The sequence below is a fragment of the Heteronotia binoei genome, chromosome 12 (genome assembly GCF_032191835.1).
Source record: "Heteronotia binoei isolate CCM8104 ecotype False Entrance Well chromosome 12, APGP_CSIRO_Hbin_v1, whole genome shotgun sequence".
Lineage (NCBI taxonomy): Eukaryota > Metazoa > Chordata > Lepidosauria > Squamata > Gekkonidae > Heteronotia > Heteronotia binoei.
The window spans coordinates 43622508-43639892 of record NC_083234.1 but is presented as its reverse complement, the minus strand read 5'-3'; the positions used below and the strand labels follow the sequence as shown (position 1 = coordinate 43639892).

General features: G+C 43.5%; 1 protein-coding gene across 3 annotated transcripts in view; it reads right to left on the bottom strand.

The window, feature by feature from the left end:
- Window positions 1-3161: 3161 nt before the first annotated feature.
- PLEKHA2 (pleckstrin homology domain containing A2) overlaps window positions 3162-17385 on the bottom strand; it is an 80402-nt gene continuing 66178 nt past the window's right edge. For all 3 annotated transcript variants that reach the window (XM_060251336.1, XM_060251335.1, XM_060251338.1), the window contains exons 7-12: window positions 16811-16957; window positions 14559-14627; window positions 13108-13178; window positions 12577-12640; window positions 7343-7420; window positions 3162-4432 (exon numbers count right to left, since the gene is read on the bottom strand). In XM_060251336.1, coding sequence (XP_060107319.1) covers window positions 4064-4432; window positions 7343-7420; window positions 12577-12640; window positions 13108-13178; window positions 14559-14627; window positions 16811-16957 — 798 coding nt within the window. In that variant the 3' untranslated portion in view covers window positions 3162-4063. The remainder of the gene's footprint in view (window positions 4433-7342; window positions 7421-12576; window positions 12641-13107; window positions 13179-14558; window positions 14628-16810; window positions 16958-17385) is intronic.

The following is a 17385-nucleotide window of genomic DNA, read 5'->3' as shown; positions in this document are numbered from 1 at the left end:
GCAACCTTCAACAACCTGGTCAGTCTTTAAAAAAAAATTAAAAAAAACTTCCAGTGATCAAGTACCATTAGTGCAAACCAAGACAAAGAAGAAATCCAAAGGATGACTGTGTGTTTTCTTAAGCACAGTAAAAGGGAGCAGCTCCCATTCAAAGCAATGGATTTTTAATTTTGTCCTCATCCTCTAACACAGATTAGTGGGAAAACTGCAGCCTGCCTCTTCAATTGCCAAGCCTTTTGCCTTTATAAAAGCAATTCCAGATTTTGAGGCAAATGTATCTACTGTGTTCTGGGGAAATGGTTGGCCACTATAAGAACATAAGAGAAGCCATGTTGGATCAGGCCAATGGCCCATCTAGTCCAACACCCTGTCACACAGTGACCAAAAAACCAGGCGCCATCAGGAGGTCCAGAAGGTCCAAATCGGGCCTTATGAACCTACGAACTACGTTCCAAGCAAGAAAGTCACAACAGGACATCTGATCAAACGAATATGAAAATACATGTAGTCAGGCCCTTTGAACAATGTCATTTCACAGATTTGTGCTGTTTTCGTTCATATATAAAATTTGCAAACCTAAATCTGTAGCCATGCTTCCTTCCCACTGCAAGCAGAGCTCTTGATAAGTGTTTATTTGCCACAATTCTTGAGCTCAGCAATATGGGACACAGTGCAGCATCAGGCTTCTTCTGGCTTCCTGGTCTATGCCTGCAGTAAAATGAAGTCATGGAGTGAGTTGTACTGCTCCAGACTACAGAAACAGAATGGAAGTTCTAAATGCTCTTTGCATGGGAACTGTCTTTGCAACTAGGTAAGTATGGCAGCAGGGTCCACCTCCAAATTTATTTATTTTAGTATTGTGTGTGTATGTGTTGTATGTGCTTGCATGCCTGGATGTCACAGTGACTTCTGGTGATCCCTACTGGGGCTAGGACATTTTTTCAGAGAGGTGGTTTGTATTTCTGCCTCTGCATCCCAGCCCTGGTATTCCTTTGGAGGTCTCTCTTCCAAGTACTTGCCAGGGTCAGCCCTGCTTAGCTTCTCAGATCTGATGATTGGGCTTGCCTGAGCTATTCTTGTCAGGGTAATGTGCTACTTTCAAAAATGGCATCTACCTGCAATCTGAATTATTTCAGTCTATTCTATTTGCCTTACATCTTGACCTCATTTTACTGCACATGTAAACCAAGCCTCAAGAATAACCACAAATTCCAATCACAAATTATTTCCACATACTTTTGCCACTCCCATTCATTTCAATGAGGCCTGCCGCATCTCTGCATGATCCCCTGCTGAGCAGAATCCCCTCGTGGATCGTGTCCTTATGTCCTGATTCTCAAAACTTCCGAAGACCAAGGCATGCTTTGCATTTATACCCAAGCATTTTGTTTTTAAGACAAATTCAGGAATTATCCCACCCCTAAAGCAGTCTATTCCAAAATTTATCCATCTAGCAGATTGGAAGAAGCCAGAACAGGATATCATGCAGAGAGATGTGAGACCCTCCTCTATGGGCATTTTGTGGTCACAGGAGCATTTAATCAATGAATTAATCTATTTCTCATGATGCTTTCTCTTATACCAGAAGACTGTTCCCCAGCTAAGTGTTGGGGAATCAACCCTACCCTCCATGCCTGGCTTAGAAAATAAAGCAAATAACTCTTAAGACTCTTCCAAGGAGAACCTTCCTATGCATGGTTATGCAACACTGACCCTTTGGGGACACAGAAAAAGAGAGTGTCATAGGGTTCAGCTTAATGTGAAGCACAGCTTCCACTTAAAAAAAACAGGCTTTAAGTCTTTATGAATGGCAGTATGGGATTAAAAGAGTGTTGGAAATGCTTACTGATATCTCAGCTGAATAAGCCTGTATATGTTGTCAAGAGAGTAAGTCCCACCCAATGCAGAAACACTTCCATGTAAATATATATAGGATTGGGCTGAAAGGTAGTCTAGTGGTTAGGGGGTATTGTGCATAGCTCCTTGCCTCTCCCCAAGAACTAGCAGCTCCAGAACAAGTTAGATGAAGTGGAGGAGAAGATTATGCAGTAATATGCAAATCACATAATTAAAACAATTTATACATGCTGCAGTTCTTCCAAGCATGGAATTCAGATTGCCTACATTTTTTAGTGCCAAATACCAGCCTGGGTTACAAAAAGACCTCAACGTTGCTAAATTCAGCTTTACATCTCATATGTGCAGAATCAGAAGGCATTTCATGTTAACGCTATGATTAAAAAAAGTTACTATGTTGTGCCACTATTTTGCACTCTTCTAGTACTCATGGCTTGAGGCAAACTTCTCATTATCCCACAGTGTGGAAAACAGTTTTCTGCCTCTTTAATACATTGCAGGTATTTCAAACAAGTGTGTGCAACCTGAGCATATCCCTGCCACAGCCATTTCCACAGTTTGTAGGGAAAGAATCCATGCAGAACTGAAAATAATGTTCTTGATTCAGATCTGCATTCACACAGATCCTCAGTTTGCAACAGAAGTTGCTTCCAACCCATTTATAAGAATATGACAGAGCTACAGAAGAACGTCTGCAAGTCATAAGGGATCTTGTTTTCAGACCTAGATCTCTCCCTCACTGGACTGGCTAAAACCCCCAAGCCCTTGAATTTGTATCAAGAAATCTCTCCATCCACCCCAATCATACCACACTGACAAATGACAAGCACAGCTCAGCTATGTGGTTAATTCAGAAATATGCAAGGAGAAGGTTCAAAAGGGGGAGCTCACTGTGGAACTCATGAGGGCCCTCCTGCCTTCTTCAGAGACCAAAAGATTTTAATATAGACTAAGTGCCCTTTCTGCAGGACCTGGTCCTTGATCAAGGAACATGGGACCAGTTGCTGAACAGATCAACTCAGCTATGCTGGCACTTGGGCATACTGATCCTTCTCATTGGCATGTTATGTTGTGCTTGAAGGTCTTCCAAATCAAAGCCAGTCTCCTGCACTCCAGCACATTTGCAAAGAAAAGCAAGGGTGAAGTGTTGCTATGCGCACAGGTAGGTGTTGCTTGACATTTGTAATGCAACACACACAGAGCACTCACCCATTTATCTCCCTTCTCCATTTGGTGCTGCTGCACTGCAGTGCAGAAGGAGCAGAGTTTTCATTATGCATTCATCACTGTTTGCTCTCAAAAGAGACTTTGAATCATTTAATTTCTCTTTTGCCAAGGCCTTCCTGAATCACCAAGGGTGCCTATACCAGAGTTTAAAAATTCCCATCTTAGATTAAGCTACAATTAAAATATTATATTGTGAATACCCCACAGTGGTTCATTTTCTTTCCCTCCAAACATTTTTGTCACAGATGTTTTCTTCTCTCCAGAGCAGTTTTCTGACAACTCCCACTTTCCACTGCTCTTGTATGCAGCAGCAAAAAGTCTCTGTGCTTGCCCTACAGCAGACTGGTGCCATACTAACAGCCATAAGAAATTTCTGTACCACCAGCCTCAGTGTTTGTCCTCAGCCTCCGCAAGGATCAACCACACAAACCAGACCACCAGTGTGTCACCACTTGAGAGTGGGTGCAACCAAATACATTAACATCTACTTGACTCCAGCAAAGCCACACACACATATACAGAAGGTAACCCCCTTCCCAAGGTTCCTAGCTAAGATGATATGGCCTTCCTTTCACTATGTGAGAAGGCATCCAGTGGAAGATCTCCATTTGATGGAGGAAAAAGGCTTGATGAACTTCTCCCCGAGGCAAAGGGGGCAGGGCCAAATCATACCTTTTGCCTGGTTTTGTAAACATGGGAGGGGGGGTCAACAATGGGGAGGAGCTTAATCCCTTGGGCACAGCTCATTCTCCTAGGTCTTAGGCCTTGAGTAAGCCAGTGCTTGTGGTCCCCCTTTTGATTGTCCTCCCCAAGGTGAAGTTCATAGGACTGCAGTGGTTGCTCCATGTCTCAGTTGCTCCCTCAGCATATGCAAGCTAGCCAACATTCACCCAGCACACCTGGTGTGGGGCTTAGGGCTTCATCTGAACCCTAAAGCAGCTTCCATGGGCTGCCTGCAAGTTCCATTGTGTCTCTGCAGTCACACATCCGAGGTCCGGATGTTCTCATCTTCCAGGTCATATAGAAAGGGGTGCTCTTTAAAGTTCTGAGGTTCCGACCTGTGCCGTAAACGACCTCCCTGCATGGCTCCAGCATCTCGCCTGGTAAACACAGGTGCAAACTCAGAGTCCTTCAGTTCAGCAGTCTGCTCCTTGACTGTAGACTGCTGCTTGACCTCTGGCTGAGGCACAGGTGTCCAAGGCACCCAACATGATGCTGAGGAACCTTTGCAGGCAGACTTCTTCTCCTCTCCCAACTGCTTCAGTCTAGCAATGGATGGGATGGCTGAGCTGGGCAGGGCATGGCCTCCACGTTTGCTCATGGACACGGATCTCACTAAGGGCATTTCCTGCATGGAAAGAGAGACATGGCAGGTCTTTGATTTAAAAATCACCTGAAAATAATTATGTATTACAAGAAAATGTCATCACAAACAGCCTACCAGTTGAAATCCTCCTCACAAGCCCTGCTCTCCGTGCCTCCGTCTTCAGAGGTGAGGCAGGTGGCAACCAGAGACAGCTTTTGTCAGTGGTGGTGGCATCATGCTGCCTTCCCATCTAAGGCTTGCCTAACACCTGGTTCCAGTCTCTTTCAGGCACCAGGCCAAAACGTTTCTTTTTAAGCAGGCTTTTTAATTAAGGAATGTGATCTTTTAAACAAAATTGATTAGACTTTTTGTAGCAGAAAACTGCTTTAATTATGATTATTTTAGGCTAACTAAATGCTGTCTTGAATTATCTGGCTCAGTTTTTCATGTACATTTTGATGATTTTTTATTGTGTTGTGAAATGTCATGAGTAGATTCTTTAGAGAGGTGGCATAGAAATTTTCTATATGAATAATGTTACTTCCAGCACCAGCCCTTACTATAAAGTAGCCCTTCCAACAAAGGAGATCACAGAGAAGATGCTGTTTTCCTGCTAAACTTAATCAACATTGACCAATAAAACAAAATGTTCAAGGCAGGGATTTCATTTGGACTTTGGGAGCAGCTTCAATCCATTTTTCAAAGTTTAGTCTTAGAATCATAGAGTTGGGAGGAGACCTCCAGGGTCATCTAGTCCAACCCCCTGCACAATGCAGAAAATTCACAAATACATCCCCCACCCCTAAATTCACAGGGTCCGCATTGCTGTCAGATGACCATCCAGCCTCTGTTTAAAAACCTCCAAAGAAGGAAAGCCCACCACCTCCCAAGGAAGCCTGTTCCACTGAGGAACCATTCTAACTGTCAGGAAGTTCTTCTTAATGCTGAGCCGGAAACTCTTTTGATTCAATTTCAACCCATTGGTTCTGGCCTTATCTTCTAGGGCCACAGAAAACAATTCTGCACAATCCTCTATATGACAGCCCTTCAAGTACTTGAAGATGGTGATCATATCATCTCTCAGCCGCCTCCTCTCCAGGCTAAACATGCCCAACTCCTTCAACCTTTCCTCATAGGACTTGATCTCTGGTTTCTCACCATCTTTGAGGCCCTCCTCTGGACCCGTTCTAGTTTGTCTATATCCTTCTTAAAATGTGGTGCCCAAAACTGAACACAATACTCCAGGTGAGGTCTTACCAGAGCAGAGTAAAGCAATACCATCACTTCAAGTGATCTGGACACTATACTTCTGTTAATACAGCCCAATATTGCATTTGCCTTTTTAACCACTGCATCACACTGTTGACTCATATTCAGCATATGGTCCACTAAGACCCCTAGATCCTTTTCGCACATACTACTGCCCAGACAAGTCTCCCCGATCCTATAATCATGCATGGGATTTTTCTTACCTAAATGCAGAACTTTACATTTATCCCTGTTAAAATTCATTTTATTGGCTTCAGCCCAGTTTTCCAGCCTGTCAAGATCATCCTGGATTCTATTTCTGTCTTCTACTGTATTTGCAACCCCTCCCAATTTAGTATCATCTGCAGATTTAATAAGCATTCCCTCTGTTCCATCATCCAAATCATTTATAAAGATGTTGAACAAAACAGGCCCCAGGACAGATCCTTGAGGCACTCCACTTGTCACTCCTCGCCAAGAGGATGAGGAACCATTCACAAGCATTCTTCAGGTGCGATCTGTCAACCAGTTACAGATCCATCTAATGGTAAGAGGATTGAAACCACATTTTACCAACTTGTCAACAAGGATAGTATGTGGAACCTTATCAAAAGTCTTACTGGAATCAAGATAAACTATGTCTTGTTTCTCCCCACTTTATTGCTATCTCTCCTTTCATTTCTTTCCCCGGTTGGATAAGTTTCTAACTCTTACCTGCCATGGTAAAAAAATCTTGAAAAGGCAAAGGCAGTATGCTCAGAAGCTAGAGGTGGTCTGAAGAGGGCAGGAGGGACATGATTTCTCATATGCAGAACAATGAGCCACCATACTCACTTGTATGGGGTATCACGATTCTGTGGCTGCATCCAAGGCCATAGCTTAAGACAGGCTTGAAAATGAATTTATTTTAACTTGCTTTACTTATTTTTTTAAAAAAAGGTTTTGTGGAAGGGGAAGTGTTACAAAGAGGCCACTTTGAGCCCTACGTGGAATGGGCGGAATAGAAATATACTAAAATAAATAAAAAACAAATAAAACACCCACTAACAAGATATGGAATGCTTCATTTGTGGAATTCATCCCTTTGATTATGACTGAGATAAGGTTGTCTACAGTGCAATCCACTGAAGTCAATGAGCCTAAGAGGGTAACCCTTCTTAGGATTGCACTGTCAAGAGTTCTAGGTCCATTTGTTTACTCTTCTGAAAGCAGTACGGTAGCTCTACAACACAGCTGCATTTGGCCACACCCCTTGTTGCAGCTGCGCAAAAGAACAGTGCTGCTGGATCAGACCAGCACCCTGTCTCATGCAGTGGCCAGACAGTTCCTCAAGAGGTCCAACAACAAGGCACAGAGGCCAAGGCCTTCCCCTCATACTGTTTCCTGCCACTGTAATCAGAGGTTTACTGCCTATTAATGTGGAGGTTCCCTTTAATCACCAGGACTGATAGACCTGTCCCTCTATGCAGGAAGGTGGAAACAGCCAGAAGCCCCTCTCATTCAGCCTGTAATGTCTCTGAATCCCCCACCCGGCACTGCCCATTCCTGCTCTTGTTCTCAAGAAAGCCAAAGCCTGGAAAGCTTCTGCTGGAAATGAGCTATTTTTCAAGTGTTTGCTGAAGACATTCAAATAAATGATGTCTGCTTAAAACAACAACCCCAGTTAATTGATGCTGAATGTGAAGCAGAAAGGATATGACCTACCCTTGGGCAGCTCTTCAGCGCCTGCACCGCCCCTGTGATCATTTTAATCCAGCTGTGCATATCCTCAGGACTATAGGCCTACAAAAGAGAAACCAGCCAAAAATCATGAGAAGCCTCTCTGGGCTGCGCACTTACAGCACTCAAGAGCTGAGAAAAGGAAATGCTCAAATCAAACTTCAGGGCTGCATGACAGTTTGGCTTATCTGGCCCCTTAAATCAGAACCAGAGTGGTTTAGTGGTCAGAGTGTCATGAAGCTTAACTGGGTGAACCTGTGCCAGTCACTCTCTTGCAGTGTTCAGGATAAAACAGAAGAGGAGAATCTTGGGTGCTGCCTTGAATTGCTTGGGGGGGGAGGGCAAAATAAAAATGTGACCGAGACATAGTCTAACCCACTTGTACACATAATATCTGTTTGTTAAAACAGGTCCTTTAAAAAAACATTTTTATCCTACTCTTTCTCGAAGAACCAAACATGCTTCTATCTTCCATATTTTACCCTCACAGCAACCTTCTGCAGCAAATTGGGCTGATGAGAGAGAGAAGGTAATGCTGCGTAAGCAGACAGGACTCTTCCGGCCAATTTAAAAAATAGTGGAATTGTCTAATTTCTTTTTCCACCCCTCATGTAGCCTCTGAGCTGCAAGAGCTGCCAGGTTCAAAATGAAGAGCAGATTTCCACTAGAGGGCGGAAATGAGATAAAATAAGACTTTCCCATAGTATTAAAAAAACAGTTTTCTGATTCTGAGACCCAGTTGTCTGCTAAAGAAAGCTGCCATCCCCCCAAAGTCAATAACACTGGCTCACACAGGGCTAATGACAGGCACAAATCTCAAATGGTCAAACTGGCAAGTTCAAGTCATTACTTGGGCTGCTTCTAATTGCGCCTGCCAAGGGTTTTTAGAAAGTGAGCAGAGCCAGTGGGTTTTTACCCAGGAGGGCTCTCAATAGGCCACTGGAAATTTGTAAAAAGTATTTTTGTCAACTGCTGCCACGATGCCACGAGGATCTTCACTGTATGACTGAACATATGCAAGAAAATAATTTCAAACAGTACATTCATTTTGGTTGTAAAGGCAGCATGGGAAGTTAAGTCTGGTCAGAATTTGGAAGGGAGACCTCTAAAGAAGACTCTGCAGAGTGAGGCAATAGCAAATCACCTCTGGTTCTCATGTGCCTTGAAAGGCTTTTGCTGGGGCTGCCATAAGCAGACTGCGACTTAATGGCACTTTACACACACACACACACTCATTTTAAAAGGCATCCTGTTAAACGGAGCTTCAGCCTGAAATGTTGAAGAATCACTGTTATAATAGGTGTGTATAACCCTGCTCCCTGACATCCTGTGGTTGGCAGCTATTTAATGGTTGTGTCCATTGCCCTGTGTCAGAATTCCAAAGGTTCCCGCAGGCTCAGAAAGGCTGCAGACCCCTGTTGCAAAGGATCAGGCAGTAAGTCTCATGACACTTCTTGCTGAGAGGCTCTTTCCTTCTGAGCCCCTAAACATTTTCTGCAACTTTGCCTAAGAAGCAGATCTCTGGCTGCTCTGGGCCCACCTTTCCTGGAAGCTATCCCAGATCCTTCTGAACCTGAACCCCACAGCATGCTCCTGGGCCACTGCTCCTCCCAGTCACTCCAGACCCAGGGGATTCCAAACCCAGCACGACATTTTAAGAAAAAGATGATAATGGATTTATATCCCGCCCTTCACTCTGAATCTCAGAGTCTCAGAGCGGTCACAATCTCCTTTACTTCCCCCCCACACACACACACACAACAAACACCCTGTGAGGTAGGTGGGGCCGAGAGAGCTCTCACAGCAGCTGCCCTTTCGAGGACAACTCTGCAAGAGCTATGGCTGATCCAAGGCCATTCCAGCAGCTGCAAGTGGAGGAGTGTGGAATCAAACACGGTTCTCCCAGATAAGAGTCCATGTACTTCACCACTACACCAAACTGGCTCTGAATGAAAAGGAGGCTGATAACTCTTCTCAAACCACTCTTCATCCACATACAGTGTAAAGAAACAGAAGATGAATTCCAGTGGTGGTTACTCCAAGATGACCAAGCGTCTCTTAGCTTGGATATATGCAGGTAAAGTAAATGTACTGAACATAAGAGCTGTCGGAGGATAAAAATGAGCATGGAAGAAGAGATGTCTCATGCCAAGTGGACCACTGGTCTATTAATACAGTACAATTTCCTCTGACTGGCAGTGGCTTGGCAGGGGGGTGGTTCAGACACAAAAAGTTCTTTCACAGCCCTCCTAGTCAAAACCTTTTAACTGGACATTGTAAGTACTGAACTTGGGACTTCATGAACACATGAAACTGCCATATACTGAAGCAGACCCTTGATCCATCAAAATCAGTATTGTCTATTTAGACTGGCAGTGGTTCTCCAGGGTCTCAAAGAGGTCTTTCACATTTTCTTTGTTATTATTATTTTGATTTATTTGTTTATATTTTTACTTTTATTTTGTGTTGGAAAATAATAAAAACTTTTAATGGGAAAAAGAGGTCTTTCACATCACCTACAGCTAGATCCTTTTAACTGGAGACGCCAGGGACTGAACCTGGGGCCTTCTGCGTGCCAAGCAGATTCTCTGCCACTGAGCCTCAGCCCCTCCTGCACCATTCTTCCATTGGCATGTGGCCCCTCCCCACAAGATGACATGTTCCCTGCCCCCAAGAGCTTGCTGCACTGTTCTGTGACTGAAAAACAAACACAGCCAACTGGAACGGCTTGACAGGTGCAAGAAACGGCAATCTGCTTTGAAAAATCACTCAAACATCACTAGTTCTTGTCATCTGATGATGACGTTCCTTCCCATTTTGAATTGGACAGCCCTAGCAACAAGGCTGTCAACAATTTCAAAACCAATTCAAAATACTGCTAGGCCATTGTGCAACTTCTAAGCCCAGAATCGCTTTTAAAAAAAATCCTGACCTTCCTCCAAGGTGTTCAGAGTGGTATATAACTCTACCCCTGCTCCATTTTCCCAACAACTCTGTGAAACAGTCAGAAAGAGGATGACTTACCCAGTGAACTTTATGAGAAAACAGAGATTGGAACGTAGGTTATTTTTAGTTCTAACCATACACTCTAATCATATCACATTAGCTCTGGCTCAGAGGCCGCTGATTATATGATTGCTACTGCAATCTCTAAGATCTCCAGGCACTGCTAAAGTTATATTACTGGGTCACAGAACAACTTTTCATACATGAATCCAGGGAGGGTTGCCAGGCCACAGCTGGCAACCCCTGGAAGAAACTGGAGAGTATGTTCTTACTACAGGAACTTCGTATAATGCTGGAGCATCCCTGTGTCACTTCTGGTTTTTATTAGAAGTGATGTAAGAATGCTGGTGCACCACTGGCACCCTCCCCTCATTGGGACCTGAGGTGGAATGAGGGCAATGAGTCTAAATGCTGAGAGACCTTCCACCACAGCAGGAGGCCTGACATCCCTAGGGCAATTCCCATGTGGCTATTCAGAATACATTTAACATTGCTTAGCCCCTTAGTGTCACTGGTAAGAAATCTGCACACTCTGGTGTGCTATTGATTGGGGACAGTGTGAAGGAACTCATGCGCTTCAGAGGCAGACTAACAGCTCATCATTGCCATTCCTAAAAACCCAACGGAAAGACCACTGAGGCAGAGCTTCTTCTCTGCTTGACTGCTGGGAGGAAAAGGCTGGAGCATGCCCTGCCTAACCTCTGACATGCCAAACGCCCCAAAAAGAGATGATGCATGGTGATAAAGGCAAACCTATACAGGCAGCTTATACAATGCTCTCATCTCACATGGATCCCATTCATCTCGATAGGTGCACTGTGCTTCACTGCAGCTGCATATTATTGTTTGATATTTATATCCTGCTTTTCTCCCTAGTGGAGATCCAAAATGGCTGCATCATTCTTCCCTCTATTTCATCCACACAATGACCCTGTGAGACAAGTCAGTCTGAAAAAGAGAGCGTGACTGGCCCAAAATCACCCAGAAAAATTCCATGTCTGAGTTCTAACCTGAGTCCCCCAGATTCTGGTTTGACACTAATCACTATGCCATACTATTACATGCAGCATCCTGACATAAACAAGCCCCCATTGAAGAGGACCAGTCCAGTACCACTCAGGCATATTGCGCATGAACAACCTCTGCCTTTGGTTCTCCTTTGCATCTGTGTAAGTAAGCCTTTGATATAAATATGATGAAATGGGGAAGTGAGACAGCCACAGAAACAGCTCCCATGGCTAGTCAGGCCCCCAGAGACCCAATGGAGCAGCATATATGAGGTCTCACCTCACTCACCCTTTCTGCTTGAAGGGTTGCCAGCAAAGCATCCTGTTTATCAGGGCCAGGACGACGCTAACTGTCAAGAGCTAAATTTACTGTTTAGAAAAATAAACTCAAAGACACAAACAAAAACTGCCCTCCCCATAGGAACCCATTTATAGAGAGGATATTATTAACCACGCAAGAAACTCATGCCATCACTAAGCTTTCAAACTTTCTCCCTCAGGGAGCGTTGCACCAACTAGCTACATCTGACACTACTGACACGGAAAGCTGCCTGGTGTAAGCCATTCTCTGGCTGTTTAGAATTCTAAACTCCTCTGGGAGATTCCAGAGCCTCTGGGCTGCCTTTCTCCATTCACTGTTTTATCTAAGCTGGTCTTATCTCTCCTTCAGTAGCTAGTTGCCCCTTCTTCTTCCTCCTGTCCCCTCTAGGGGACAATTACCAGCTAAAAGATAATATGCTTGCAAAATCTGGAGAAAGGTGGCCAGGGGACTCTTCTGTCCCTTCCAGTTCTCTCTGTTGGGAAAACTTTGGAACTTTAATACTGGCTTGCGTATGACTGCTTCTCAAGTGATGAGGGGAACACGGAGCCCAGACCTCAGTTCGCACAGCAAACTGGCCAGGCCTGCCAAGACTCATTGCTACACTGAATGTGTGAGTGAGAGAATGCCCAGCACTTCCCTGAGACTACCTGTGGTTATAAACACTATTTGTAGAGGCTCTTCAAAGAGATGATCCATTCTGGAAGACTAGCTTACCTTGAAGATGGTTAGTTCACCATCTTCAAGGGAATCTAGTCCTCCATAATCAATGTTCTATTTGAAGAGCCTGTACAAATCTTCCACAGAAACCCAAAGTTCCCCACAACATAGTTCCATTGTTATTTTTTAAAAGCACCCTTTTCTAGTTATATTGGCATACATTTTACCTGGACATAGAAGGTTCTGTAGCTTGTTATGATTTCAAAAAGATTGTCCCGCATTAGAAGATCACTAGAAATACAGAGAGAGGCATTCACATGACATTCATCAGAAACATTATCTTATTTACTGCAATTATTTTACAAAAGTGACAGCTTACTGAGCTTTAGTAAACTTTTAGATTAATTCAATGTACTGGGGACAGGGAATAAAAAGACTGCCACCCATTTTGATAGTCTTCTTTCCTTCTGGGGCTAACAGCACATTGAGGGGGTAGGGAGGGACAGAAAAAAATTAACAGGAGAAACAGCACAGAAGGAAGAGTTAAGAGACAAACACCCTTTCCAAAAGCTACAGCTCTGGCTCACATCAAGGGCTCTCCATGGTTGTATTTCAAAACTGAAAGACCTGTCAGGGGTTTCAAATCACAAAAGCCCCGGGTCACATGTAGTACAATCCTCAGCACCGATTCCAAGGCTAAAATCTCCAAGCACCAATTCCAAGGCTAAAATCTCCAAGAGAGCAGAGGAAAGTCATACCCAGATTTGACTAGACATTCATGAGTCTTCTGTACATCTTTCAGGAGGATTGAACGCAATGGTTCCTTATCCTGAGGAGACAAAGAAAACAGATGTTGGGGTGATAACAGATGTTATGCTGCTCCCAGAGGCAGATTATACTGAGGTGGCACAATTTGAAGAGACATAATTTGAGGGGATATACTTTAGTAGGCCAACTCAGTTGGCAGAATAGCAAAATTTCCAGATTGCACAAAGCTTTTCTTAAACTTCTGCCTGAAAAAGAGGTATTTGGAACTCAAAAGTTCGCCAGCCTATTTAATCCAGCTAGAAGGTCGTTATATTGGCATACCGCTATTCAGTAGAGTTAATGTGCACATTTGAAAAGTGGGTCAGTGCAAACCAAGTGAATGCATATACGTAGTTAAGCTAACATGCTATTGCATGTGAAAAGCAGATTCATAATGGTTGGACGACGTTCAAAAGTTCCCTGCTGGAGCAGGGTAACTACAGAAGTTCCTTGTGCATCAATCCATGCTATTATTTCAATTCCAAAACACTGCTTATTTATTTAAACAATTGTACCCCATGCTGTTCAGCACAAAAAAGCTTACAGAGCAGCTTCCAAATCTATAATAAAGAATTCTAACAATCTCATGATAAAAATCCTGAAAACCATGACAAAACAAATAGGCCAACAGTATTAACTCATCAATTGTAAAAGCAATACACTTCCACCTTTTTTTTTTTTTAGTGAAAGCTTGAAATTCAGGGAACCTCCTAAAAAGATTTTTTCTTATAAAGTTGTAATGGTGTTCAACTGCCAAATAAAACAAAAACAGAAAAAGCCATACCAATCAACAGGGTGATTGCATGCATTTCTAAAAGATATCTGAACACTTCAAACATGTTACCTAAATGCTAACCATTATTATTATGAATGCTTTACCTAAAGGAAAATGTAAATTTGGTTCTGAGAGTCTTTTATACAGGACCACCTCTCCTGGAATACCTGAGAAGAGCATTATGCTCTGGGGAGAAGAATCTTCAGGTGATCCTTGAGCCAAAAGACATCTGGCTGTCCAGATCCAGGGCCTTTTCAGCCCTGGCACCAGCCTGGTGGAACTCTCTGCCAAATGACATCTGTGCCCCGTGGGACCTAATGCAGTTCTGCAGGGCATGTAAGACAGAAATGCTCTGCCAGGCCTATGGTTGAAGACAGCAACAGTTTTCCATCTAGCTTGGCTTCCTCCTCTCCCCTCTCCCCCACGGGATAAGAACAACATTGGTCTTTTAAGTACCATCTATATTAGTCACAGAATTGCTCATTGTTTTTATTCTATCTGTAAATGTTTTTGTAATTATATTGTTCACTGTTCTGAGCTCTATATGGGTAAGGGCAGCCTATGAATCAAATAAATAAATAGAACCAAGTACAAATGACATCTCTGAATAATATGCAAGATGTTTACCTGCTCACACTTGAAGTAACTGATGGAAATGTTATCCAAGGTAAAGTACCGCCGTTTCCAGCTCTTCCTCTGAAAGAAGAAAGGAAGCCCCCTTTTAATGTGAACGTGTTCCACATCATCTTCTGAGGTTGCCTGTTGCAGTCCTGAACACTCCAAGGACAGCAAGGATCTGTGATCTGGACTGGGCCATTTCAGAATTCTCTGCAACTCAGAGGCTAACTATCCTATTTATCTAGCTAGAAGGTCCTTATAATAATAATAATAATAAATTTTATTTGTATCCTGCCCTCCCCGCCTCGGCAGGCTCAGGGCGGCTAACAACATTTCTTAATAACATACAGTAATAATAAAACCTTTAAGTTTAACAATATAAAACAATATAAAACATTATTTAACAACATTAAAAACCAGTCAATACAATTAGATAGTTTAGTCTGACAGTGCTGGTGATGTTTGACGCTAGTTCTGCCAGTTTATACACAGCGGTCTAGGTCTTTAAGCCGCATTGGCGCATCCTTATTAACAGCCTTCTTTAGCAGTCTGAGTAAGCAAGTTTAAAAAGGGTGGTCTTGCAGGCCCTGCAGAACTGGTCAAGGTTCCGCAGGGCCCGCACCTCCTCAGGGAGTTGGTTCCATAGGGCAGGGGCCGCGGTTGAAAAGGCCCGTGCTCTGATATTTTGATGTTTAATCTCTTTCGGCCCAGGGATAGCCATTAGATTTTTCCCGGCTGACCTCAGTGCTCTCTGGGGTTCATATGGGGAAAGACGGTCCCTCAGGTAGGCGGGTCCTCGGCCATATAAGGCTTTAAAGGTAATGACCAACACTTTGTACTGTACTTTGTATCAGCATATCGACCATGTAAGAAGAATAGAACACCCATGTAAAGAAGCAGCATATCTGAATATCAAATATCATTGCATACTTCACTTATAAACAACTGGAGACTCCTAGCTAGCTGCTGCTAGAAACAGAATGCTGGATGAAACAGATGTGTGCTTAAGAAAATGAACTGCAATCCAGAAATCCTTGTTCAAGTCTTGACTCTGTCATGAACTCACCAGCTGACCTTATGCAAGCTCTCAATTGACCCTTGTTGATTCAGTTAAGAGCCTAGGGGGTTATACAGGATCTGACATTACTGCTGGAGAAGTTAATGCAGCTGCAAAAGTGCTTTCTTCCAATTTTGTCACATCTGGAAGACGGTTCCCTACTTTGATTCAGACAATCCAGCCACTGAGATCCAGGCCACAGCAACATCATGATTAGACTACTTAAATGCCCTCTGTATATGTCTGCCCCTGAACTCAACCCAGAGACTCCAAATGGTACAGAATGCTGCAGCTTGGTTATTAGGAGCTAGATGGGGCATGCCCACGACACCCATTTTGCAGTCACTCCATTGGCTAATGGGCTGGATTTAAGATACTAATGATCATGTACAGTCAAGATATTGATGTTCACATAAAAATCCTGCACCGCCTTGAAACGTCATAACTGCAGGAACACCTCTACTCCTGTATTCTGCCACAACAGCTTCACTCATCTGTTCAGGTCCTTCCTCAGATGGCACCCTGCAAATGGACAAGATCAGAAACTGCCCTACGTGCTTTCTGTGTTGGGGTCCCCACCTTGTGGAATGGCATGCCTGAGGAGGTCAGGAGGGCTCCCTTGGTCCTGTCAGAATTGTTCAGGAAGGCACTTTATAAAGGGAAAGGGACTTTGGATTATCCCACTGTATAGGACATATCAGTTTGCTGCATGTATTACGGTTGTTTCATCATTTTCTACTGATGTAATATAATTTTTCTTCATTATATCCAAACTCTGTATCATGCCTAATATGCTATATGCTCATTCAGATTGTGGCAATCCTAGTGCTATTCCTTTGCTCTTTAGATCTCTCCTTTTGTCATATTGATTGTATCGACCCGCAAATATATGTGAAGTACTCTGGACACTGGAAGTGTTTTACATAACTTGCCAAGTATTATTTGAACTGATCCAGCCAGGAAGTTATATGCTTCAAAGTTATATGCTTCAGGACAATCTTCTCCTGATCCAGTTAAACTGTGGCAGCCATTCCCAGTCTGAACATTTTATCTTGATAGCAGGTGCCAGAATGTCAAACTTCTTGCCTCCTTACCCCCACCTGTTTGCTAGCAACCAGCATACTATTCAACCCCTAACACTCCCCCATTACCATTATCAAGGGCAATGACAGTATCACAAAGGAAGGCCATGGACAATACTCACCACATTCCCCTGCTTTACACAATAGCCACTCTTGAGAAGTGGAGGACCAGGTGGTGTTTTGGTACCTGAAGTGGGGATGCAACTCTGGGAGCGTCTCAAAAGAGGGTGAACTGCTACCTCACCACCTTCAGAGCTGTCCCCTCCATTCTGGGTGGTGGGGGAAAGACAAAAGCAGAAACAATTAGATCCTATGAGGAATAGTAAGAGAGCCAGGACAAGGAAAATGGTGAGTTGTGAGCATTGGTCAGTAATTGCCAGTTACAGCTATTCCAAAATTCTGACATCTTACAAGGTCTTGCCAATTACAGAAATGCCAATATTCTTACATCTTAGTGATGGATGAAATTATCAGAGAGCCAGCATGAATTTCCAAGTATGTACAGAAAAAGTACACATAGCTTCCATATGGGTGTGTGTGTGTGTGTGTAGTGCTATCAAGTTGCAACTGACTTATGGCAACCCAGCAAGGAGTTTTTAAGGCAACTGAAAAGCAGTAGCAGTTTGCCATTGCTTTCTTCTGAGAATTCTTCCTTGGTGGTCTCCCTTCCAAGTACCAACAGTGCTTTGCTTCTGAG